Here is a 24,197-nt window from a genome sequence, read left to right as displayed (position 1 = left end):
ATACAAATCATAATAACACATAATTCGTGTATTTAATTATATGTACTAAAAAATGTTTACACATAATTTAGTTAATAAATTTTTAACTGTTTGTATGTTTTGTATCGTAAACTAAGTATACATACTGTTCTATATAGGTACACAAGACAGTATTATAAAATTCCGTCCAGTTTCACATTCACGACTGTGAAGGCAAGCATACTCTAGAGGAAAATCACATCTTTATTTTTTGTTATATTTTAATCAATCAATTTTAATTGAATTATAAAAATTTATTGTGTTTGACAGGGAGGGGGTCACACAGCTCCAGAGTACAAGCCTAAGGAATGTTTGGCTATGATTTGTCGATGGTTGGCATATTATCCCATCTAGTTATCAATATTGATGGGCGTTTTATTCTAATTTAATCACAGATTTTTGAGAAATAAATAAATCTTATGCACTGCTACCGTCTTTTGACTTTTCGTTTAATATTTACCAATAATTTTGCATTACTTGAGTTTAAAAATTAGTTCTGTAATGAAATGATTATGTTAATTTGGTTGTGAAATAATTATATATTAATCTTGTTACGTTCGGGGGTTGTAAATCAGTATAAATCAATAATAATATGCCAAAAGACTTTTTCCCACCAAAGGTTTAGTGTATTGATAAAATTTTATTTATTAATTTGTGTAAATCTAAATAATTATCTATCAAGGGCTATTGTTAGAAAAATCAGTTGGTTATAAGAATAAAAATATTATTTAACTAATATATAGGGTTTTATTTTTTTTAATTTATTACTCTTATTTTCCTAGCTCCCTTTTCTTTCCATTTCTCATTTTCTTCTTATTCTTCCTATTGTTTTTCTTGACAGTTTTTGTTTTCTCTCTTTAGAAACTATGGTTGGTTTTACCGTGAGATTTCTTCATTTGGGTTTTACTCATTTATTAACATTTGAAAGCAAATCAAATTGAAAAATAGTTGAATTGACATGGGGAGAAGAAGCCACCATGAATGATTGAAAGGTTCATCGTTTCCACACAGGAAAATAAGAACAAAACCTCCGAATCCCTGGTAACAAATATGAAAAATGAACCCAGAAATTAACCTTGAACGAGATCACCATCATAATCATCAAATACTCCTTCAGCCATGGCCAAATAATGAGATCCAAATCAAATCAACTGAAAAAATCTAAATCTTTTCGTCTCCATTAATTGAGAAACCAAGTAAGAAACAAGAAGGATAAGATGAAGAAGAAGAAGAAAACTGTACAAACTACAAATCAATGGAGTTAATTATTATTAACATTTGCTTATAATATGTAGCTTTTCGTTTCCATTTCACTTCAAGATTCACTGTATCTTGCATTTACAAGGTTCAAACCAAACACCGTGGCTCCTTTATACGATCAAAAGAAAAAAAAAAATCTTTTTCTTCATTCGTTTAAGTTATGGTCTGTAAACAGAAACCTGAGAATATTCAGCATAAAAAAAATGGAGGAAGCCGGAAGCCTCCCATAGCTTCTCATTGAACGTCTCCAGCATATCCTCAGGTATAAATGGCGTCAGACATAACGGACGCGTTTGTTGATCTTACCCCATCCAACAGTATAACCCATCACCAAAATCGAAATTCCATAAGATGAAATCTCACAGTATAACCAACCATAGTTTCTAAATAGAGAAAACAGATATTTCAGAAGCTCATCTTGTCAAAAAACAGTAGAAAGAATACGAAGAAAACGGGAAACAAGAAGAAAATGGGGGCAAGGCAAAGAGAGAATTTGGTTCGTGAAGGTATAACAACACGTTTTGAAAAATAGGAGGGGCAATTATGACAGGTAAAAAAGTAAAATCCTAGATTATGGTGAAATTACACTTATAGTTTTACCGAATTTTTAGACAGTTATTTAAATTTTTGAAAATTAATCATACCAAACTTTTGTCAATCAACTAAACCTGGTCATAATAATATTGGCAACGCAAAGTCATATATATATATATAGAAAATGACATGTTATTAAGCAGTTGGTTTTGTATGGTGAGAATTTAATGTCATTTACCATGTTGAGGATAAGATCATGAGTCTGGCATCCCTATTTTGTTTTTTATTTTGTGTTTATTAAAACTAAAAAACAGTCGAAAATTTAAGTAAATGTTGAGAATTATTAAAAATAAAATGTATTTTTCACATTTATACAACCAAATAAATGTTTTTTTTTTTTTTTGTAAGAGACTATTTTCATGATTTCTCGTCTAAAGAATCTAATTTCATAAGCACTATTTGAAGAACAGTGAACTCTTAAATTATTATTAGAAAATAGTAAATTTCATAATTATTGAGCTTGAGAATCAAGTATGTTAGAATTTCCAAAAAAAAAAAAAACTGTAACTCTATACATATATAAAAATAATAGTGCACTCTTCCAAAGAAAAATAATAGTGCACATAATATGGAATAGTTTCAGTGAGTTGGCTTTTAAGCTTTTGTTTATGGGTGAAGATATTAAAGGAAAACTGAATTTTACAAAGTAGAAAAATATCAAATTTGGAGGAAACTCAAACCCAAATCCCAAATACAGCCAATAATAACACACTCTAATTCAGGATTTGTTTTATTTGGTGTAGTTAATTCAGTCCCATAAAAGTAACAATTTGGTTCGAGTGGGATTACTCGTTACCAAAAAATTAAAATAAGTTTGAGAATTCTGAAGTGTTGAGGACTTGAAGCACTTTTGCTTCCAATTCGGTGGCATTAGTTACCACCTAAGTCCACATATCACTAAAGATAATTTTAAACCATTTTAGGCTACTTTATAACAAAAGAAATTAGAATGCATATAGATAATTTTGATGGTGTACTCAGGGCTACATGCTTGGCAACCCAGTCACGGATAATAACAAATACTCGAATGCAAGAGTCCAGTTTGCTCAGTTAAACGTACTCATATCAGATGAACTCTATAAGGTGTATTCCCCAAAAATTGTCTTAAAATTTCTCAATTTACAATATACATATCTAAATTTTTTTTTTTTGGAAGTCGATAGAAAGAACTTGCAAGGGGAAGTACGTTGATCCAGATCGGAACAACACTCTATGCATAAAAGATCTTCTACAAGTCGAGGAGGTAAATTGACATATGTCCTATATTTGTTTTAATCATTTTTTAGCGGGAAATTAAGTAAAATAGATAGTCAGTTTGTCGCATAAATTTTTTTGACACGAATTCTTAGTTTTAATTTTTTTAAGCAAATCACATTTTTCATTCCAAAAATATCCCTTTTCTAATTTCTTAGTTTTTATAGTAGTTTTCACAACATTAATCTTTTATATTTCAAACGATACACATTAAACTTAATTTTTCTGTAATGAATAATATCTATAAATGAAAAACAAATTAATTTTTTATATAATAATTTATTTTTATATACATTTATACAATTACAAAATGATAGATATACCGAATGTTTTCTCAAAACGGTGTGTTTTTTCCGAGCCGGTGCGAAAATGTGTGAAATGATGTGTGAAATGGTGTGGGTGCATGGAAGGGGGCAAAAATTTGAAAAGGGTGCGGCAATTTGGAAATGGTGCATGAAGGGGTGCGGGTGCATGAGAGGGTACGACAATTTGGAAAGGGTGAGTAAAGGTATGTGGGTGCATGAAATGGTGCGACAATGCATGAAGGGGTGCGAGTGCGTGAAAGTGTGTGGCAATTTGGAAAGGGTGCATGAGGGGATGCGAGTGCATGAAAGGGTGTGGCAGTGCGTGAAGGGTGCGAGAACAAATGCAGGTGTAGGTGAGTGAAATGGTGCAACAATTTGGAAATGGTGCGTGAAGGGATGCATGGAAGGGTGCAACAAATTTGGAAAGGGTGCGTGAAGAGGTACAGGAACGAGTGCAAGTGCTTGAAAGGGCGCGACAATTTGGAAATGGTGCGTGAAGGGGTGCAGGTGTATGGAAGGGTACAACAAATTTAGAAAGAGTGTGTGAATGGTGCACCCCTCTACGCACCCTTTTATTTATATATAAAGGGGCGCAGGAGATGCACCCCTTTATAATATATTATATTTTTATATATAATATAATATATTGTATTATATTATATTATACTATTATTATTATTATTATTATTATTATTATAATTTGTCGCACCCTTTCACGCACTCGCACCTCTTCCCACACCCTTTCACGCATCTACACTTGCATCATTTCACGCACCCCTTCAACGTTGTCACACCCTCATATGCACCTGCATCCTTTCAAGCACCATTTTGCACATTTTTGCACCCGCTTGAAAAAACGCATCGTTTTGAGAAAACGTTCGGTATATCTATTATTTTGTAATTGTATAAAAGTATATAAGAATCAATTATTATATAAAAAATTAATCTTATTCATTACAAAAAAATTAAGCTTAATACGTATCTTCTGAAATATAAGAGATTAATCTGCGAAAGCTGCTGTAAAATTTACTGTAAACGCTGAGATATAAGATGAGAGATATTTTTGGAATGAAAAATATAATTTGCTTAAAATGGTAAAAGCTAAGAATTCTTATCGAAAAAAGTTTACGCGGCAAACTAACTACTTAGTTTAATTAATTTATCTTTTTTAGCATTATGCCCATAAAAATGAAAATTTTTGTTTGAATTTTTTAGTGCGTAGAAAAAGTAAGGCCAATGGACTATTTCCCATTCAAGTTTAGGTGTTATTTTAAAATCATATTCGTGAGGTTTAAAAATCTAAATGTCCCACCTATCTGTTAAAAATCTTAGTTAGAGTTAATGATAAAATTGTATTTAACAAAAAAATTAAAATTTTATTATATTTACCCCCTAGCTTGAAAATCTTATAATTCTCTCCATCTAAAATTTGAAAAATTAAAATTTCTCCCTTGGGTTTTGCAAACCATCGTCGGAGACGGCGAACGCTATCTTCGATGGTGTTGGCTCTCCCTCCCAATTTAACCTTCCTGTTAATCACTTCTCAGCCACCCAAACACATGACAATGCCATAAGTGGGTACACGGACATGGATAAAATCTTTGAAATTGACAATTGAATACTATTGGCAACCATGGTTTGTGGATGGCCAAGGTGCCAGATAAGTTATTTTCAAAAAAATTTATCATGTTTATACATCAGTCCTAAGTGGATATATAAATAATATATTATAATATAATTAGGTAAAATTTTATTTTTAATTTAAAATTACCCAATATCATAATAAACATAGTCTAACTATTCAATTATATATTTAAAAAAATATACATATAATTTTATTTAAACTTTCAACTCACATGTGTTGTATTTCAATTTTAAATTTCAACTAAAAAAATCATCATTTATTTTCAAACAAACTACTGTCCAATTTATTTTACGTAATAATCTTTTTAATAAAAATTAATTATTATAATAATAAAGAGTCTTCGTTGATATCCTGGAACCGCCCTTTCGAACCTTAAATTGTGGGTGAGCATGATTTATTCTCTTCATTTATTTATTATATATGACTTAATTTGACTTCAATTTGAATGCATTATTCATATAATTAATCATGATTAAATGTGGTATCTAATATATTAATAAATAATAACGCACTCCAGATTACACGTTAAACGGAAGCAAGATGATCTCATTGCCTAATCAAAACACTTCTATACAAGGATAGAGAGTACTTAAATATGAATAAATGTGTTGACTGGAAGGTTGCTTGGTGTAGTGTAACAAAAGTGGCAGACTTGTCAAAACTATTGAAGACAAGAGTTGAAATTAATTAATTAACAATTCTTTCTCAAATTTCTACTCCAATAATAATTTTGTCACAATAATAATTTATTCCTACCAAAATCTAACCAGAGCCCGGACTGCCGGGTACCTAACTTTTGGTTTTTATTCCTACTAAAAACTCGTCTATTTTGGATAGGTTTTAATTTCAATTTTATAGAACCAGACAGTTTTGATTTCGGTTTCAATTTCAACTTCTAAGAAATCGAAACCAAAACCAGAGCCAAAATATAAAGATAAAATTAATGTGTATGTGTTTGGAAAATACATTGTATTCAAAATGCCTATAATGTTTACAGTATCCCGAGAGTCTGCAACTTTGTTAACAATGTTGGGTGACGTCTAAGCAGCAATGGGAGGCTTGTAAAAAGAGTGTACTTATGTTTTTGTTTAAGAAGAGTAATGGTGAGAAACAACGAAACTTTCTGCCAGGTGGGGTTTGAAAATGAGAGAAATGAAGAGAAGAAATGAATAATTTCTACCAGGCGGGTTTTGAAAATGAGAGAAGGGAAGAGAATAAATGAGTAATTACATAGGATTTTATGGTTGAGAGGTAGAGATAATGAAGGAGTTAAACCAACATTCAAACCCTAGAGACATTTTTTTGGTGAATTATGGGTTCCAGATAGGAACCAAAACCTACCTGAAACTTACAAGATCGGTTTTTACCTAAAACTGACCTTGTAGGTTTTAAGTTCTAGTTCCTATTTTTAGAAACCAACTTGTTTAGGTTTTTCATATTTTTACAGGGTATCCAAATCCGCTCACCCCCACCATAACTAATTGCTCACAAGCCAAAAGACTTATTTCCACCCAAGATTTAATCCATTCTTAAACTCCCATCCAAGGTTTAGTTCATTCTCAAATTTTCATCCGTTAAGTTTCAAAAACTCATATACCCTTAAAACTTCTGTTAAAATTATTTGTTAGTTATAAAGGTAAAAACTATTATTTTATTAAGAATAGTAAAAAAAATATAATTTAATCACATCCCCTATTTTAAAAAATTGATAATTTCAACCCAGTTTCAAATTTTGAAAAGTGATTTTTCTTTCCAACTCTAAGGTTTTTTCTCTATCCTCTCTTGCGACCATCTCTGACATCTTCCCACCCTTATGCTAACTAGCTATTAAAGGGGAACAAGAGAAGCAAGGAAAGTATGCAATATGCAAAAATGAAACATTAAAGAGAAAATATAGATGAGTTTACTCAGTGAAAACTAACATCCTATATATAGGCCACACTACAAGGGGAAGAAGAAGCATAAAATCCGCACATGGAACACCGTAAACAAAACAAGTCAGCTTACATCGCAAACAAATTGACCTTGTCAAACAACCAACAACATCGCAGGAAAGAATAATGAACAAATAATACAAATATGCAATAAATTAATAACAGTGTAGACTAACTCTTGCAGTCCTCCCAGCACGTTGACTACCCTCCTTGCATGCATGCTGCATGTTGGTTCCCTACGTAAGAATGTCTCTTCACTTGATCATGTATTCCAGGATTTGAGGCAGCTACTGTTATCCCAAAACGTATTGTTCTCAATAGAAATGCTCTCTTCCGATGAGAATTGCAGCCACATGATTAGTGATTTCCAATACTCAAAACAATAAAATTACGAATACATACTATTGAGTAATATCTAATTATATAATGACACATATTTTATATATTAATTAATTATTTATACAAAATATATGCACATAGACATTCTTGCAAAATGGTAGAAAAGGTTCCTTGTAAAAGAAGTACATGTATAAAATTATCTCTAGTGGGTGAAGTTCCTTAAATTTTGGGGGAAAATGACTCCGAGCCTACCTGGACTGCTTGCTTTGTGGAAATTGTTTGTTTTTAAATCAAATATGATAAGATGTGTATGACAAATTCTTGAAAATGTTTTTGAGGAGGATTAGGAATGTCAGCCTGTCAACATAATCTACTTCATTAATTAATTTATTTCTCAATTATAAAATTTACTTTCATCCCATACATAGACTGATAGACATATTAAATAAGACAAAATAAAAAAAAAATAATTACTAAAAAAAAATTGAAATACGTATAATTATAAAACTTCAGACAGCACGGAAAAGCATAACACTAAACCAATTATCCTTGCGTGAGAGCGGCGTACAACACCGTGCAGTCCGTACGATGAGAACCTACCACCCTCCTTATGCAAAACAGGGTCATACGCAACCCGATGATGACCCGGAATCAGCCCGACCTCCAATTGTCTCTGCCAACATGGCCCTTTCCACAGCCGCTGGTCTCCGTAAGAAGCCAACGGGGGTTCGGCACTGGCTGCTTCTTGATTCAAGTGGGCAGGCCCAGATAGTGGAGGCCGGAAAGCACGCCATCATGCGCCGCACGGGGCTGCCGGCGCGAGACCTTCGGATCCTGGATCCGCAACTCTCGTACCCTTCAACTGTGTTGGGCCGAGAACGGGCAATTGTTATAAATTTGGAGCACATCAAGGCTATTATTACAGCCCAGGAAGTTCTGTTGCTTAATTCTAGAGACCCTTTTGTTGTTCCCTTTGTTGAAGAATTACAGAGGAGGATTTTGTGCCACTATCAGGCCACTAAAGCTAAGGTTTTTTTTTTTTAAAAAAATCTTTTATCATTATAATTGTTTCACTCTTTTGTGATGTGTTCTAGATATTTTTTGGTGTCAGTTTTATCAGAACCCTCTTTTGAAATATGAAAATTGTTATGAATTTATCCTTAAAAGGGATATCGGTAAAATATGTTTTCTGATTGTTTTACTTGCATAAAGTGCATTTGTTTGATTCAAATGTGAATGCTCAATTGATTAAATGGGCTGCAAGGCCTTCAACTTCAATTTTACATTCACTCTGATTTATATTAATTTGTTGTTAAGTTTGTTGGATTGTTATGTATATGCTTGATGATGTTATAATGGTATCTTTTGTGTAGGAGGGCACTGGAGATGATTCAAGATGGAAAAATTTGTATGATTTGGAAGAAACACAATCAAGAGATTCCAGTCCTCCAACATTTTCAGGAGGTTTTCCACAGTATGAGGGTCAACACGAGGAAGGTAAGGCAGATGGGAAACAAGGTCTTGAGAACCGTGATGGACCAAAGGTTCTTCCTTTTGAGTTTGTTGCACTGGAAGCCTGCCTTGAGGCTGCCTGCAGTTGCTTAGAAAATGAAGTAACTTACCTTAGTTCCTACTTTCCTAGATTTTTCTTTACTACTTTGCCATTGTGCATTTGTTTTCTTTGTTCTCATAATTGTACTTGTTCCTGTTTCTTCCTAAGGCAAAAACGTTGGAACAAGAAGCTCACCCAGCCTTAGATAAGCTGACTTCAAAGATCAGTACCCTCAATTTGGAACGTGTCCGTCAAATTAAGAGCCGCTTGGTTGCAATAACTGGACGTGTTCAGAAGGTTGAGTGATTTCTAGATTTTGGATTATATGGTTTCCTGTTAATCTGTGTTGAATAGGCTGGTATAACCTATTGATCTTGTAGATGCAATTTAAGAGTGCATATCAAATCACTTAAAAAACCATGCTCTCAAGTTATTGATAGTTTTTATCTCTTACCAAAGTCTTTTTGACTAAGGTGAGCATGTGTTCATCTCCAGGTGAGGGATGAATTAGAACACTTGCTGGATGATGATGAAGACATGGCTGAGATGTATCTGACCGAAAAGTTGGTTCAACAACTTGAAAACTCCTCCACTTCTTCTATGAATGAGAGAGATGACATGGATCTTCAATCACATATGGATGACGGGTACCTATTTCTATCACTTTGTTATCTGGCCTTCCTATTTCATTTTTATTTATGCTTTTCTCTTCATATTCTCCTACTATTTCAGGACTCCTGCTGAATTATCAGTGGATGCTACTGGGGGATACACTAGTTATGAAGTTGATCTTAACGCAGAGAACGCCCATGAGTTGTTTGCTGCACATAATTCACTTGGCAAGGACAGCCACGAGTCTCGTACTAGTACCACTTACAGTTCTATAGGCAAGGTACTTGATGTTGAGGAGCTTGAAATGCTCCTGGAGGCATACTTTGTCCAGATTGATGGCACACTAAACAAGCTGTCTACGGTATGACACTTAAGTTCACTACTTGATCCTATTTCATGAAACACATAAAAAGATTCACATACTAAAATAGTTGTGAGAAGCTCATGATGTCTTGTTTGGTAATATATATGCAAACACAACACCGAAAAGTAAACATGTTAAAGCCTTGTGCTGTTAAAAAATATAGAACTTTTTTCATCAAAAAGTCAGTTTACCAGTTCTCCATAATTTTGTCTCCCCTAAACTGTCATTTGCTTCACATAAAAAGAAGAGGTGAACAATAATAAGTCAGGATTAACCAAACATATAAATGTCAATATGAAAAGTTGAACATCCGTGTAAACAGGTATCAAAGCAATACAGGGCATGTCTCTTTACTGAAAACATTTATGTAGATGTGGTTCATAAACTGTTTGGACAGGATTACTCCTCATGCTCCCATCTCCAGAGGTCTGTGATATTGATGTTTATCAAGGCAACTCACTTCAACTGTATAATATATTACACTATGAGGAATTAATTAGTCTTTTCTTCATGGGAATTCTAATGTGCAAGTGCAATGGGTGCCTACCTTGCTCTGATACTGCTAATCTATGAGTATGAGGCTCTCAATCAGTGGCCGCATGGCCTAAACTTATTTATCAGAGTTTAAATCCCCTAGCATCTAAGTATCTATATATTATTAGTGTATATTACAAGAATAGGACTGTATAACAGAGTGGTTAGCCTGGTGGAAGTCTTAATTGCATTTATTAGTCTAGATTCGATCTTTAGATTGAGATTAGAAATCTGACATTTCTGCTCATATATGCTCTGACACAAAGATTTTTTGAAGGAGAAGACACTCTTACCATGAAATCTTTTAGATATTTATCGGTGAAACAGTGAATGTGGCTTTGGACGTTTTATTTTTTAGGTTTACTGTTAGTTATTCACCTAATTCTTGTTATGGCCGCAGAAACACTTTCCACGTAAGGAGCTCTTTTATTTATTGTATAACCTTTGGGGGGTGGTTGATTGAAAATTCACACTTGTATAGTGTTAAGAGATTCTTCCAGAAGGAACAGCTCAGAGAGGGGAGTGTCCTGAGAAAGAGAGCAGCCACTGTGCTAACTTGTAGATTATAGGTCTATCAGGGTAGGCAGATGTGTTACAGCTTAACATTGTTCCTAAGTGTAGTTGCAAGATTATGAAACTCTTTTTTTAAGGGTAAGGATGTTGATGATGCTCATTGTTTGAAAAAGGGCAGACAAGTACCATGGACATGACATGGCCGCCTGTATGGTGTAGCTAATTTTAAATTTAAGCAATTTGGCAATTTCTTCTAACTACTAAAATTATCCTTATTTATATTATTGTTGGCCAAAATTAGGGCTAGTGCTTCATATAATGGAGACTTTAAAAATTAGTTTTACCGCACAATATAGTTTTTTCGTGATGCTTACAGAAACTTTCTCATTTTGTTTTCCCCACTCAAACAAAGTATAGTAATTCACTCCCTGTGGTGGTAGAAACTTTCTACGATCTGTAATTCTGCTTTTCCATTTTAAGAAGGGGTGTGATGAAATTTGAGTTTGAATTTTGAAATGATGGTTACGGAAGGGTTCATACACATTGGGGTTGCATAAAGAGTAAGGATATAGATTTGAAAGTTGTTTTCCTTTGCTTTTATATACAAACTGACATTCACTTTGGAAATCAATCCATTCCGTTAGTTTTCCCTAGATACTCTTAACATGTTTCCTTATCATTGTATTTTTGTTTCTTGGAAGCTGAGGGAGTACGTAGATGACACAGAAGACTACATTAACATAATGCTGGATGACAAACAGAATCATCTTTTGCAAATGGGTGTCATGCTAACAACTGCAACCCTTGTGGTGAGTGCATTCGTTGTTGTGGCTGGTGTCTTTGGAATGAATATCACCATCGATCTTTTTGATGAAGAAAAATCAGGCATGCAAGAGTTTATTTGGACTGTTGTTGGCGGTGCCACTGGGAGCATATTCCTGTATGTAGTTGCTATTGTCTGGTGCAAGCACAAGCGTTTGCTGGAGTGAAAGATGGTGATACTATATTGTTAAAGAAGTCAGTTACTGGAATTAAGTTGTGTTGTATCTTTTTACAGGAATGCAACTTTCTAAAACTTGAATTTTCATGCCGTGTTTATGAATAATATACATCATATGCTCTGAATGCAGGAACATTTGATGTCTGCTTTTCCAGATTTTAATAGTGCATACATTTTGTAAAATTAAACATATGCTCAAAGATCATGGAAAATTTTCAATCTGAAATTTCTTGTAAGAGAATGTAATCTCTATTATGGTAGGAAAACTGAAATTTCTATGATATTTGGATAAATTAGAGTCCCGTACACCAATGAATCATAATTATTATAATCAGATTATCTTCATTTTCGGCTGAAAATGTTTGGTTTATGTGGCTCAATAATTTCAGATTATTTGTGGCAAAGGCCGTGGTTTATGCGGCTAAAAATTTGTGCTTTGCGGCTGAATGGTTTCAAGAGTTGTTGCAGGTGGTGAATTATTGCAACAAAACAGATGCAAGATGCCATAAAGGATGTCAAATAACAGCACAAGAAAGCAAATACAACCCAAGAAAGCACAGCATAATTTAACTAGGTCTATCATGAATGATCTAAGTCCACTGCAGCGAAATTTCAGTAGAGAGATGAAGATTTTAGAACGTGTTTTTTCTCTCTTGGGTATCACTTTCGCACGGATTTTTATTCACGCCTTTGCAATCCTAGAGCCTAGCATGCACCCACAAGCTGGTTTATGGAATATCGTTAATAATATGTTTAAAAAATTATAGAATTATCAATCCTAAATTTAACCATTCTCGTAGATTTTTAGTTAAAATAAATATAACATTTCAAATATAAAATAATTAATCGACTATTATATATAATATAAACATAACACATAAGAGAGATTAGAATTATAGTCTCAAAGCTCTCAAACACAATACATTGGTTAAGAATTTTCAAATATATAACATAGCCAAGATTCAAACTAAAATTTCAAACACATAGCCAGGATTAATCAGGCTTATATTATTATTTTTTTTTTTGTAAGAAATGGATGGAGTTTAAGTTGTAATGTCTAATGATAGAGACAAAAGTAGGATTTGTCATATCAATATTTTTCAATTCAAGTTTTTTTTTTTTGGCGATGGAAACAGTGAAAACCCTTATACCATTGTAAGATTTTTCTGATATAAATCTAGTAAAAAAATAATTTTTTTGACTTGATTGAGTTATTGATGTGAATTGTCATGTTTTGATATTAACAAATTGAAAGGTAAAATGATAAATTGATGGCGCAAAATAACAATTAAATAATAATAATAATAATAGGATTCTTAAAGGTTTTCGATTTTGGAGGAAAATGATTGTAACTTGTTACTATTTAAGTTGAGTTTTATATTTTCATATATAATGATAATACTTTGTTTTTTTGTCTGAAAAAATAAAAAATCACCATGTATAATACAATTATTTAATATGTGTTTAATACAACAAATAAAATATATATTTTTAATCCAAAAATATATTAAAACTATTTAATGGTAAAATACAATTGATGCAAATATTGAGGATAAGGCAAGAAAAGGGAATAAAAATGAAAAAAATTATCATATCATCATCCACATTCTGTAAGAAAACTAGTGGCTCTGGCCATTCCAGTCCCATAACCATAGCCAACTCCAACTCCAGAGAGAAAGCTTGAAGTGTAATGGTTATTGATGAGTTCAATAGGGCAGAGTATTTTGATGGCTTTAACTGTGACAGTCAACAAATATGCTTCCTTAAATGTCCAAGCAATTCCCAGTAGAAGAGAATCAACCTCACCTCCAACCTCTTCAAGAAGAACAAATCCAAAAGCAAAAACACCAGTCAGTGATATAGATATAGGAAGAAGAGGGATACTTGTATCCACTGTAGCAGCTACTCCTCAAGTTAAGGATTCAACCACTGAGTTTCTCAAAAGTACTTCACTATTTCCCTTCTTCCTCGATTTCTTTGTCGCCTGTGTTACTTTCTTTTCAGCAGAAATGTGTGTAATTTCTATTGCTAATTTTATCAGAATATTTGAAGAAATCGGAGGAAAACAAGGCAAAGAATGACAAGGAGGTAAAACCTTTACATTATCCTCCTTTTTTCATTAGGGATAAACTTCTTGTAATATATCAAAAGAAAACTTTTAAGTTTAGACCAGTAAGGCATTTTTCTGATATTTATTTGTTCACTGAGTTATCTTTATTGGCAGAGATTGGACAGCTATTACAAGCGGAATTACAAAGATTACTTTGAATTTATAGAAGGGTCTTTGAAAGCCAAGGAGGACCGGGAGCTCTCTGAATCAGAGAAGGGTATTCTTGATTGGCTTAAGACTAACAAATAATTAACATTGTCTTCCAAATTTTTCTTTAGCTAGTTGTTATTGCAAATTTATAATAAATTTATGCAACTATGTATGAAGTTCATATATATGAGTAAGTAGAAATTTTATTTATTTAACCTCTTTTTACTGTCAAAATTAAAAAAAGATTGACCTCAATTGCTTTTTCTTTAAACAAGATAACGAGTTTTCCTGAATCATAGGAGTTAAGGGTCATTTGCATGGGTGACAAATCAATCATATGAAGAAAATAGAAGATTATCGAGTGAAGGAAGGCATCTAATTGATGTATAAAAACGAAAACTATAGAATTCTCAGTAATGATGTTAAAATTTTCAAAAGAAATACCAATTAGCTTTGCTTATGGTGTCAAAAATTGCTGAGGTGGTTAGAGAAGAAGGGGTTCTGGGTTTCCCTTTTCCCTTACCTTTAACATTAACAATATTTCTTCCTATTATTTAATTTAATAAGAAAAATTAAGCATTTCCTAAGACAGAAGAAGAAATCTGAAGGATGAAATACAGTTTTTTAAGATCCTAAGTGGGCTCAGTTCGGCTCCACAAAGGGATTAAATTTCTTTCTTAATAATTAAAATCATTTTAAATTTTGAATTTATAGATATAATAGATTTCACATCAGAACTGTCCTATTTAATACTTTTCTTCTGAATTTCTTTGTTAACCTGGTTAAAGAACTTCTCAACCTTATAAATCCAGTCATTAACCATTGAAGCGTGGAACATCAAACTCATAGTGTCGTCAAGATTTTAGTCAACTTACCATTCGGAGTCGGCCTCTTGAGTTGCTTTCATCTTGCTTCTCTCCCCGATAACTCAGTGTCTTCAAGATTGTAGTCAACATTATATGAAAATCAGACTGGATTATAGACTGTTTCTTAGTTGAATCAGTTGAGCCAATCGGTTCTATCCAATTTTTAAAACACTACTTCATTCCAATGATAATTACCCTAATTATTAAATAACAGGAAGTTAACAATACCGGTTCCCTTCAACAAGCAAATTCCCCTCGTTCTATTTTGTAAAGCTTGAGCCAAGTTGGCTTACTTTGAATTCTATAAGATGATGAAGCTGGAATGTTCCTCTATACCCCCCAATACGACCCTATCTTTCAACCTCCTCCGACTCCAACCTCAACTTGGATCATTTCACTTGCTCTTTGGGTCTCTAAGTCCAAGCTTCCTTTTTCAGCTCAATTACTATTGTGTTATTGTCCAATAACACTTGAGCCCATCTATCAGCCCTTATCTTCTCTCAATTGCAACATGGTTACAAGAAACCCGTTGCCATTTTCTAAGGTGAAAGTCTAACAAATTTGTACACAAATGAGGGAGCAGATGCTACGCAATTAGGTTAATGCTGGTGGAAAATTAATGCCTGTGATCAGTAGTAGTTTCTTTCAAGTTTGATAGTATATATATCTAACTGCAAACAAAAAGAGGCGTCAATATTATAATTTAAAGTGATCAATACATGACTCTATTATAAATTCATGATGAAGTTAAAACAGGGGAGAGTTGATCAAGTAAGGAAATCTCCCCGCAATCTTTTTTTAGCAAAATATGCTTAAAACAAGGTTAATTCCTTTTATGGTGAAATTGCTGTAAAATCCAGTCAAATTTTCAGGCAGGTTTAAGCCATATTTTTCTCTTAGTTTCTTTGAAGTTTTCCATAGGAATTTAAGAAAATATTATTTTAGTAAAACCATAAGATCAATTCCTATTAAATTCTTTGAGAAGTTTGACCAGTTTAAACAATTCCTTCATCTTTTATCTTGGTGTACCGACTTTAAGCAAATTAAATTATGTAAGTTGATGAATAAATTTGTTGTCAGTCTCACACTCTTCAATACTTTAAAATGAAGAACAATCCGGAAAGAAAAATTAATTGATAGAAAAGGAGTAATGAATGTGAAGATGATGAAAGCACAGGGAGAGAATAGTGAGTGGTGTCATGAAAAATGGAAACAGAGGTGAAGCGAAAAGGGCATGGAGACAGGAATAGAATTGAGTTAAATGTAAGAAACAAGAAAGCCATTCCTTTCCCCTCTGTAAGTTACAGAAGAAAAATGAAGTCTCTTGTTTTGGTGGTGGTTGGAACAACATAGATGTTTATCCCATACTTGAATTAGATCCTTATCCAAAAGGTTCTTGTTTTGTTTATCATTATTTTTTTCTCTTCCTTTGTTTGTAATTTTTTGACTACAAGGAAGACTCCCATAGCATGAGGGAAATATATAAAGAAATCAAAAAGAACATGTGAGTAGTATAGCTCAGAACTTTGACATCCTAAATTCCAACTTGTATCTTTTCTTTTTTATCTTTTGCAACTTTTTCCATAATATAATGTTAATGAGAAGATGACAAGGAATAGTTACATCAATAAAGAAATGAAGGGAAGACATATAATTGTGGATGACATCAAGTTCAATGAAAGCTACAAAGCAGACAGGGTTGGAGGGAGCAAAATTGTATAAACAAATGGTATAAAAAAAGGTTAAATGTATGATCCTTACAGATGAGATAAAAAGTATATATTAAATTAAATGGAGCATGTTCCATTGGGTCAGGAAGATCACAGGCAGGATCTTCTGGGCTTCAAAAAAGGGTCATGGAGATGCAAATGAAATATTCCAACATTGTGTTTGTCATTTCCTTCACTCTTCTCTGAACTCTGATCTCACTGCCCATAATAACCCATTATATTTCCCATCATCTTGTCTCATTTTTTTTTTGCATTTGCTGTTTGATTTGTGATGCATTATGAGAAAAATATGAAGTTTCAATGTGGATAGAGCTTTGTGAGGATAGTCAGAGACATTAAGGTCTTATCCTTATTGGTTGTATTGCTTCTACTTATCAAACTTTTCACTTCCATAATAGATTTGAGCAAATCCCGCCTAATCAATTATCAGATATGCATTTGGATCTGATTTATATTCTAGTGAAAATCCACCAAACAAGTGTATGAAAGTACTTGCATTTGTCCCTTACTTTAATAAAATAATTGGAGTTATAATAGACTTAAAAGAATTGTGAAAAGAATTATCGGCATTTCTTCATGTGCATTACTGAACGATTAAGTTAATTGAATTATGCATTAGTTGCTTATATATTATTGGTTTGCTCCTTGACTTTATTTGTGGATTGCATTTGGCTGATAAGAATGGGAGAGAAAGCAAGTGGTGGTGATATAAAGAGGGGATGGGGCTCCATTAAATTCAAGGACTCTGCATAATTCCACAAGAGGCGGCCTAAAGGACAAAATTAAGCTCATTTGCACCCACTATTCCTTGACAAGATAATTGAATTTTGAAAACAAGAAATTTATTTCCAACTTTTGCTCTCAGGTTGGTTGTTTCCCACTGGATTGACAGGTAAAATTAGGAAAACTTGAAAATAGGAAAAGAGAAAGCAACAAGATCCTCTTAATATGATGAGATCCATTTGCTTTTTCATTTTTAGTGCAACTTCTACAGCAACATTTCTGCAGGAAAACTGATGGAAGTCACCTTATCTCATCTCTTCATCATTCCTCTTAATTACCCCTTATAACCACCTGTAAATTCAAATATTTAAACTCTCAGTGGGATGACCATCATTGAATATAGTAACTTAAAGATTCAAATTTTGAATTTGATGCATTGTCAGACTATGAAAAAAATTTACTCAACTGGTTATTTTGAACATGGTTTCCAGAGTTAGAAGATTGCAAGAAACCAAAAGGATCTTGAAATGCAGATCTCCCCTGCAAGAAATTAACTCAGTGGTTATTGACATTCACACTCTTTGCAAACAAACAACTAAATATTAGAACAAATTAAACCAGCCATAAAAATTATACCTGAAAGTGAGTTGCAGAGTATCCTTGAGAATAATCTAACACACTCTCCATTGAGGTCTGGTTGTTGTTGAGAGCAGAAAAATTATTCTGCAAGTAAAAGATTAAGAACTCATGAAAAACCCAAGTAAAATGAAACACTTAATGATCTCGCATTGCCTAAATCATGCTATAAATGTGAAGAAAAATTACCTTGGAGGAGAAGCTTATGACAGGAGAACTAGCAGTGTCGTCAAGAAAAGAAGGCAGGAGTTGTTCTTTGTCACGGCGGCTTCTTTTTTCCTTCTTTTTCAGCCTTATTTTCCCACTACCATTGGCTGCTTGTGGAGTAGCAGCTTTGAAAGGAGGGTATTGCAGCTGGTATCTATCAACATCATTGAAACACACTTCATCTTCATGGAAAGTTGGAGGTCCAGAAGACGCATCAGAAACCATAGATAAATCCTCCTCTTCATCATCACAATGTTGAAAATTTTGCTCACAAAAGCCGGCCTTACCATTGGCAAACTTATTAGCATTTCTATGCGAAGCAAGATTAGACTGCTCCAAGTAAAGAGTCCACCCTGACTCACACCCACTAGTGCATTCTGAAGCCAAAACGTTCATTTTGGTAATAAGAAAAGAGTAAATAAAAAAAAAAAATTGTTCAGAGTAAAAAGAGGAAGATAGATAGGAAATTAAGAATGGAGAAAAATGGGAGCTGGGGTTTGAAGATTATAGTGGATGCATGTAAGAGAGAGAAGAGAAAGCCACAACTTCTTCACATGCGAGACAGCGAGGCACAGTGTACCCTCTTAACAAAACCGGGCACACGTCCAATTTTCCCTTCCTAAGAATATGGACACATATCTCTTTTCTGCAGTAATGCAATTTCTATTTCTCTCTCTCCCATGCTTCTTCGTTTTTAGGTGACATTTCATTGCTTTCTTTTGATTAATATTGTTGTTTTTAGTTGGGGAGTTTATGTAAATTTCGGCGGTCCTCTCTTAAATTGAAAAATATTATTGAACTAACAAGCCCGCCGAGATGTAATGTCTCTCTGCAGACAAATCTAGTACTCGTTTATGTATTTATTGTATCTTTTTTCCCTTTTTTATGTATCTTCTTTCTATTATATAGCCTGTGGGGTGTTTACCCAAATTTAGGCATGGGAAGTTAAACCTTTTTAATTTGTTGAGATGGGTTAATAATTTTGGGAGAAAAACAGTTTTATTTGATGTGATCATTTAATTTTACTGTGAAATATAGGTATAGGGCTAATTTTCATAATAATTTATTATTTTAAATTTAATGCCCTACACCTACATAAATATTTCTATGCATTTGGGTGAGTTGCCTTGGGGAAAGGGGAGAAATGGCCATACAAGTTGACTAGGTTCCCACATGCCATCACATTTTACTGCTCAACTTTTGAAGAAAATCACGCACACATGTGGGCACGTGCGGCCTCTTCCACATATTTTCACACACATGTTTGCACGTGCATGCACACGCACTTCAACCAAAATTCTCTTTTGAACTGAATATTTATAATTACTTCTCTTTGGTACTATTTCCGATGTTTAATTTATATTTTTAGGGGTTTTCAATATCAAGCTTCAATCGCACCATCACCATCCGTAACTCACATTACATCTATAGCCTTTTTGGTCAGGCAATTAGGGTTTGTACCTACCATATGCCATTAAATTGGAAGTCCTTGTGATTTTCTTCTTTATAATTGTACCTAAGCTATATCTATCTACTTAGTATAATGACGCTTCACGGGTTCTTTAAATATATATATCAGTTTGTAAAATCAAATCTTTAATTTTGTTGTGACCTGAAGTCTCACATCGCTCTCGTGCAGTCTACTGAGTTTGTATATAAACAGGGGTCAGAAGCCTTTTACCCAAGAGACGCATTTTAGGAATAAAACCATACGGGCTTGAAACCCAAAACGGATAACATCTGTTGGACTGTTTATAACACGTTATCAGCGCGATTCGCGATGGGGGGTGTCTACTGAGTTTGTATATAAACAAGGGCCAGAAGCCCTTTACCCAAGAGACGCGTTTTAGGAACAAAACCATGCGGGCTTAAAGCCCAAAGCGGACAATATCTGTTGGGCTGTTTATAACACGTTATCAGCACGATTCGCGATTGGGGGGGGGGGGGGTGTGTTGTGACCTGAAGTCTCACATCACTCTCGTGTAGTCTACTGAGTTTGTATATAAACAGGGGCCAGAAGCCCTTTACCCAAGAGACGTGTTTTAGGAACAAAACCGTGCGGGCTTATCTGTTGGGCTGTTTATAACAAATTCATCCCTTTTAAAATAGAAAAAAGGTTTTCTTTTTTAATTCTCTTTCTTTCTTATATATTTTTAAAATCTTTATATATTTAATTATCTTTAAAAATTTTAAATTATTATAAATTTATCTTAATACTTTATATATATTTTATAATATTTCTAAGAAGGACAAAGAGATAAAGGTACGAGAAATTTTCACAAAAAGAGACTAAAATTCTCCATCATTTCTTTTTTGAAAATAAGACAAAAATAAAATTAGTTTCTCTTATAAAAATAAGGATATGAATTAAAATATTAAACTTATTTTTGTCTCGTTATCATATCTGTGAATAGTCTTTTTATTTTATAAATTTTAAGAAATTAATTTAGAAGAGAAAATGCTACCAATAATAATAATTGATGATAGAAATCAATGTGGTGTAGAAAGGTAGCTTCTTGTATTGAACAAATTGAGATGAAGTAAATGCAAATTGAAAAAGGGCAAGTGAAGGGTGAGCATGTGTTGGAATTAAATAATTAATTAAAAGCCATCAAAGTGGGAATGAAGAGGGAAGATATACAAATTGGGCAATCTCTCTTTCTCTCATCACTAATTGAAAGATGCCTTTCCTATGGCTCTCTATCCAGCTCATATGGGATGGGCCCATTCTTTCACAGTTCCTATTTTTGACCAATTTGCTTAACCAACTCTCTCCTTTCTCGCTGTGCTTCTATTTCTAAAATCATGATTATCTTCATTGTCCCATTTGATTGCGTATTTATTTATCATAATAAATAAATAAATATCTCGTGCAATGCAATCGTAAGCCACGTGGGATGTAGCAGTGGGACCCGTTAACACGATTACATCACATTGTCGTTATAGTAAAATTACATGGTACGGACGCTGTACTAGATGAAGCGACCGACCGTGCGGATTACCGCCAGAGTTGCCACGTAGACATTAACCCCAGCCCGTATTTCATTTTTTTAATTTTTATTTATTGAACTTTCCAGTAACTCTGAAATTTAAAATATTAAATAATTAATAAAAATCATCCTACTTTCAATTGAAGGCAACTGCTTATTTCTACTTTTCAATCTAAAAATTTAAAAAAAAAAAAAAAAGAAAAGTTGGACGCTCCCAGGTGGCTACCATTTGAGTGGTCCATTTTCATGGCCTAGTCTCCACCCACGTCTTCTTTTCTTTTCATATCCAGCTCATTTTTGTTTTCTTCTGCAATTTCTTTGTTTTTGATCTTTTTAACTTAAGTCAAAATTTACTGTTTAAGGAGGACAGTTTGTGCTTTCAATCGCGCCAACATTTCTAAGATTTGGAGATTTTTTTTGTCGGATTTGTTTTACTTATGGGATAGAATTGAAGTCAAATATATTGGCTGTAACATCTAATAATCGGTGTAATATAGTATTAATTATGTCAATATTGAAATCAATGACACCGTTATCAAATATTTGCATATAATTTATAAATACTATTATATATATTATCTTATAATTGAATCTTATTTTATTCATAATTTATCAATAATTTTATGATAAAATATATAAATATGTGTATATATATGTCTAAAATAAATACATATAATTTGTATTAATAATTTATCAATAATTGAGTTGGACGTGAGGATTGTGGGTCAATGTCTAGCCCGTGAAGTTGTCCCAGTTGAATTGGACTAACTTAGGAAGAACCGCCCAAATAATGCACTTAAAGATGGCCGGGCCCAACGGAAACCTTTCTCAATTTGAGATGCTGTTTTGTCCAACATAACTGTAAATAGTAAATACTTTACCACTCTTTCACCAATTTCTGCGCCAACCAAAACTATGTGCAACCGTCACTTGTTTGATTGAGCAGAGAAAAGTACTCTCTCTCTCTCTCCATATTTATTTGTATGATAATGGTATCATAATGTATTGGATAATTTTAAACGGAAATAAAGTAAAAATCATGAGGGCTATTTCCAAGAAAGAAGCCAGTTTACAGTCCCAGAAGGAAACCCAAGAAACAACTTGCACGACCACTTGCCCAGGGGGTTCATAAGGACGAAAACTCAGAACCCAGCTCACCCATCCTTTTCGAAAACCATTCAATTAATAAAGGTTGGAAGAAATGAAGGTCTCAATAGGGAAGAAATGAAGGTTGGATGGGATTTATCGTTTTAACTATTAACATTGAAGCCAAGTTTACCCTCATGCATTTCTCCACTAAGCTACTACGTGGTTTTGGATTCTAATTGAATCATCTTGACTGGATTTACGCTTCATCCAACCCAAAAAAAAAAAAAAAAAATCTCTGCTCTATTATTGATAGGATTGTGAAAATTTTGGAAGGGTGTGCTATTTTTGTGATTTAATTTATAAAAATAATTTTAATAAAAAATTATTTGATATATAATAATTAAATGTAGCTAAAAAAGAATCTTAATTTGATCTAATAAATTAATCTAATTTTGTCAAATTAAAGAATCATGTGTGAGAGATCAATTCAAATTAAGTTTCACGGATCAATAGAAATTTGAAAGCATAGTATTTATTTTTATACAGTTACTTATTGTTAATCACTGCTATTCTCTGGATACATCAAATCAAACAATGTAATATAGGCTCCCACTAATTCTGATGTTACTTTCAAGATCCCGGCTTTTTATTATTATTATTTTAATTATAATTTTATAAATAAATAATAATATATTAATTATATAATTAAATAATTTAAAATTACAAATAAAATAATATTTAATCATATAATAATATGTTTTTATTTATATAATTTTACACCATTTGTTTATTTATATAAAAAAATTAATTAATTTAACTTTATTTTAATTATGTTGTACAATTTTAAACCTTTTTTCTGTGTTAAATGAATATAGCTAAGTCCTGAACTTCATCCTCCTTTTCCATTCATCCTTAATTTTAAGAACTTTGGACTTTCAAACTTATCTAAAACTTAGTTTAAAATTAAAAAAATTCTTCATCATAATCATTTTAATTTAGGGAAGTAGCATTTAATCATATTATTTCTTATTTATTTTGAAAATTTGAGATTTCTTTATGTTGTGATGAATCATACTTTGCTAGTTGTTTTTGTTATTGTTTTATAATTAATTTAGATATATAAATTATTTATTTACATCAAATTTGTATTAGAATGAAATAATGCTTAGTTTATTAAATAGAATTACTCGAAAACGAAATAGTTTGATTTTTTTGAAAACAGTGTACGTGGGGTAGGCAACGAAGCACGATATCGTTCACAGGAGATATATTCATGAGATAGGTTGATAGGCGTGATTCTATTCATAAGGTATCTTCATAATTTATACTACATTGTTGTTGTCAAAATTTAAATACTAACAAATGCGATACTATTTATAGGTATTATTCATAGACACTATTCACAAGAGATATTATTCATGGGATAGACAGGTAGGCGTGATACTATTTACATGGTATTTGCATAATTTAAATCACGACTGTTATTGTCAATATTTGAAGCGTAATAAGTGTGATACTATTCATAAATATTATTCATAAATACTGTTCACATAGGCATTATTCACAAGATAGGCAGGTAGGCAGATACTATTTATAGGGTATTTTTATAATTTAAACCACAATAATTGTTGTCAACATTTGAAAACTAGCATGCATGTCAAGTACAAAAAAGATCAAAGCTATTGAGGGTTTAGGTTGGCAAATTGTCAAAGAATGCCAATTGTCAAATTTCAAGATGTAACAATTGACAAGTTAGAATGAGTCATATGAAT

At 32.7% G+C, this 24,197-nt stretch overlaps 4 protein-coding genes across 4 annotated transcripts in view; 3 read left to right on the top strand and 1 right to left on the bottom strand.

The window, feature by feature from the left end:
* The window catches only part of LOC123213730 (serine carboxypeptidase-like 17), an 81,768-nt gene extending 81,274 nt beyond the window's left edge, over positions 1–494 (top strand). The window contains exons 13-14 of the mRNA XM_044633226.1: positions 138–192; positions 289–494. Of these exons, the coding sequence (XP_044489161.1) occupies positions 138–192; positions 289–372 (139 nt within the window). The 3' untranslated portion in view covers positions 373–494. The remainder of the gene's footprint in view (positions 1–137; positions 193–288) is intronic.
* A 7,377-nt stretch (positions 495–7,871) lies between these two features.
* LOC123214796 (magnesium transporter MRS2-3-like) lies at positions 7,872–12,080 on the top strand. The gene is made up of 6 exons (XM_044634787.1): positions 7,872–8,378; positions 8,723–8,962; positions 9,070–9,198; positions 9,397–9,548; positions 9,634–9,874; positions 11,626–12,080. The coding sequence occupies exons 1-6, from the start codon at positions 7,938–7,940 to the stop codon at positions 11,911–11,913; spliced, it is 1,491 nt and encodes a 496-aa protein (XP_044490722.1). The 5' UTR covers positions 7,872–7,937; the 3' UTR covers positions 11,914–12,080.
* Positions 12,081–13,512: 1,432 nt separating this feature from the next.
* On the top strand, positions 13,513–14,394 carry LOC123214818. Its single transcript, XM_044634813.1, has 3 exons — positions 13,513–13,868; positions 13,966–14,012; positions 14,149–14,394. The coding sequence occupies exons 1-3, from the start codon at positions 13,625–13,627 to the stop codon at positions 14,281–14,283; spliced, it is 426 nt and encodes a 141-aa protein (XP_044490748.1). The 5' UTR covers positions 13,513–13,624; the 3' UTR covers positions 14,284–14,394.
* A 3,206-nt stretch (positions 14,395–17,600) lies between these two features.
* On the bottom strand, positions 17,601–19,073 carry LOC123213582 (protein SOB FIVE-LIKE 5-like). The gene is made up of 4 exons (XM_044633054.1): positions 18,329–19,073; positions 18,140–18,226; positions 17,970–18,043; positions 17,601–17,854 (listed from the first exon to the last, which is right to left on the bottom strand). Exons 1-4 carry the CDS (start codon positions 18,740–18,742, stop codon positions 17,845–17,847), a joined length of 585 nt encoding a protein of 194 aa, XP_044488989.1. The 5' UTR covers positions 18,743–19,073; the 3' UTR covers positions 17,601–17,844.
* Between the last annotated feature and the right edge of the window lie 5,124 nt (positions 19,074–24,197).

Source organism: Mangifera indica, chromosome 4 (assembly GCF_011075055.1).
Source record: "Mangifera indica cultivar Alphonso chromosome 4, CATAS_Mindica_2.1, whole genome shotgun sequence".
NCBI classification, from domain to species: domain Eukaryota; kingdom Viridiplantae; phylum Streptophyta; class Magnoliopsida; order Sapindales; family Anacardiaceae; genus Mangifera; species Mangifera indica.
The sequence above is the reverse complement of the archived record's forward strand: the minus strand, read 5'-3'. Positions and strand labels throughout refer to the sequence as shown.

What these genes read in the sequence shown, in the direction of transcription:
- LOC123214796 (XM_044634787.1), top strand. Translation starts at nt 7,938, where the DNA reads ATGAGAACCTACCACCCTCCTTATGCAAAACAGGGTCATACGCAACCC. An exon ending in ATCAGGCCACTAAAGCTAAG is followed by an intron (nt 8,379 to 8,722) that starts GTTTTTTTTTTT and finishes TCTTTTGTGTAG; the next exon opens with GAGGGCACTGGAGATGATTC. An exon ending in TAACTGGACGTGTTCAGAAG is followed by an intron (nt 9,199 to 9,396) that starts GTTGAGTGATTT and finishes GTTCATCTCCAG; the next exon opens with GTGAGGGATGAATTAGAACA.
- LOC123214818 (XM_044634813.1), top strand. Translation starts at nt 13,625, where the DNA reads ATGAGTTCAATAGGGCAGAGTATTTTGATGGCTTTAACTGTGACAGTC. An exon ending in AACCACTGAGTTTCTCAAAA is followed by an intron (nt 13,869 to 13,965) that starts GTACTTCACTAT and finishes TAATTTTATCAG; the next exon opens with AATATTTGAAGAAATCGGAG. An exon ending in AGGCAAAGAATGACAAGGAG is followed by an intron (nt 14,013 to 14,148) that starts GTAAAACCTTTA and finishes CTTTATTGGCAG; the next exon opens with AGATTGGACAGCTATTACAA.
- LOC123213582 (XM_044633054.1), bottom strand. Translation starts at nt 18,742, where the DNA reads ATGAACGTTTTGGCTTCAGAATGCACTAGTGGGTGTGAGTCAGGGTGG. An exon ending in TCATAAGCTTCTCCTCCAAG is followed by an intron (nt 18,227 to 18,328) that starts GTAATTTTTCTT and finishes TTTTACTTGCAG; the next exon opens with AATAATTTTTCTGCTCTCAA. An exon ending in ACTCTGCAACTCACTTTCAG is followed by an intron (nt 18,044 to 18,139) that starts GTATAATTTTTA and finishes AATTTCTTGCAG; the next exon opens with GGGAGATCTGCATTTCAAGA.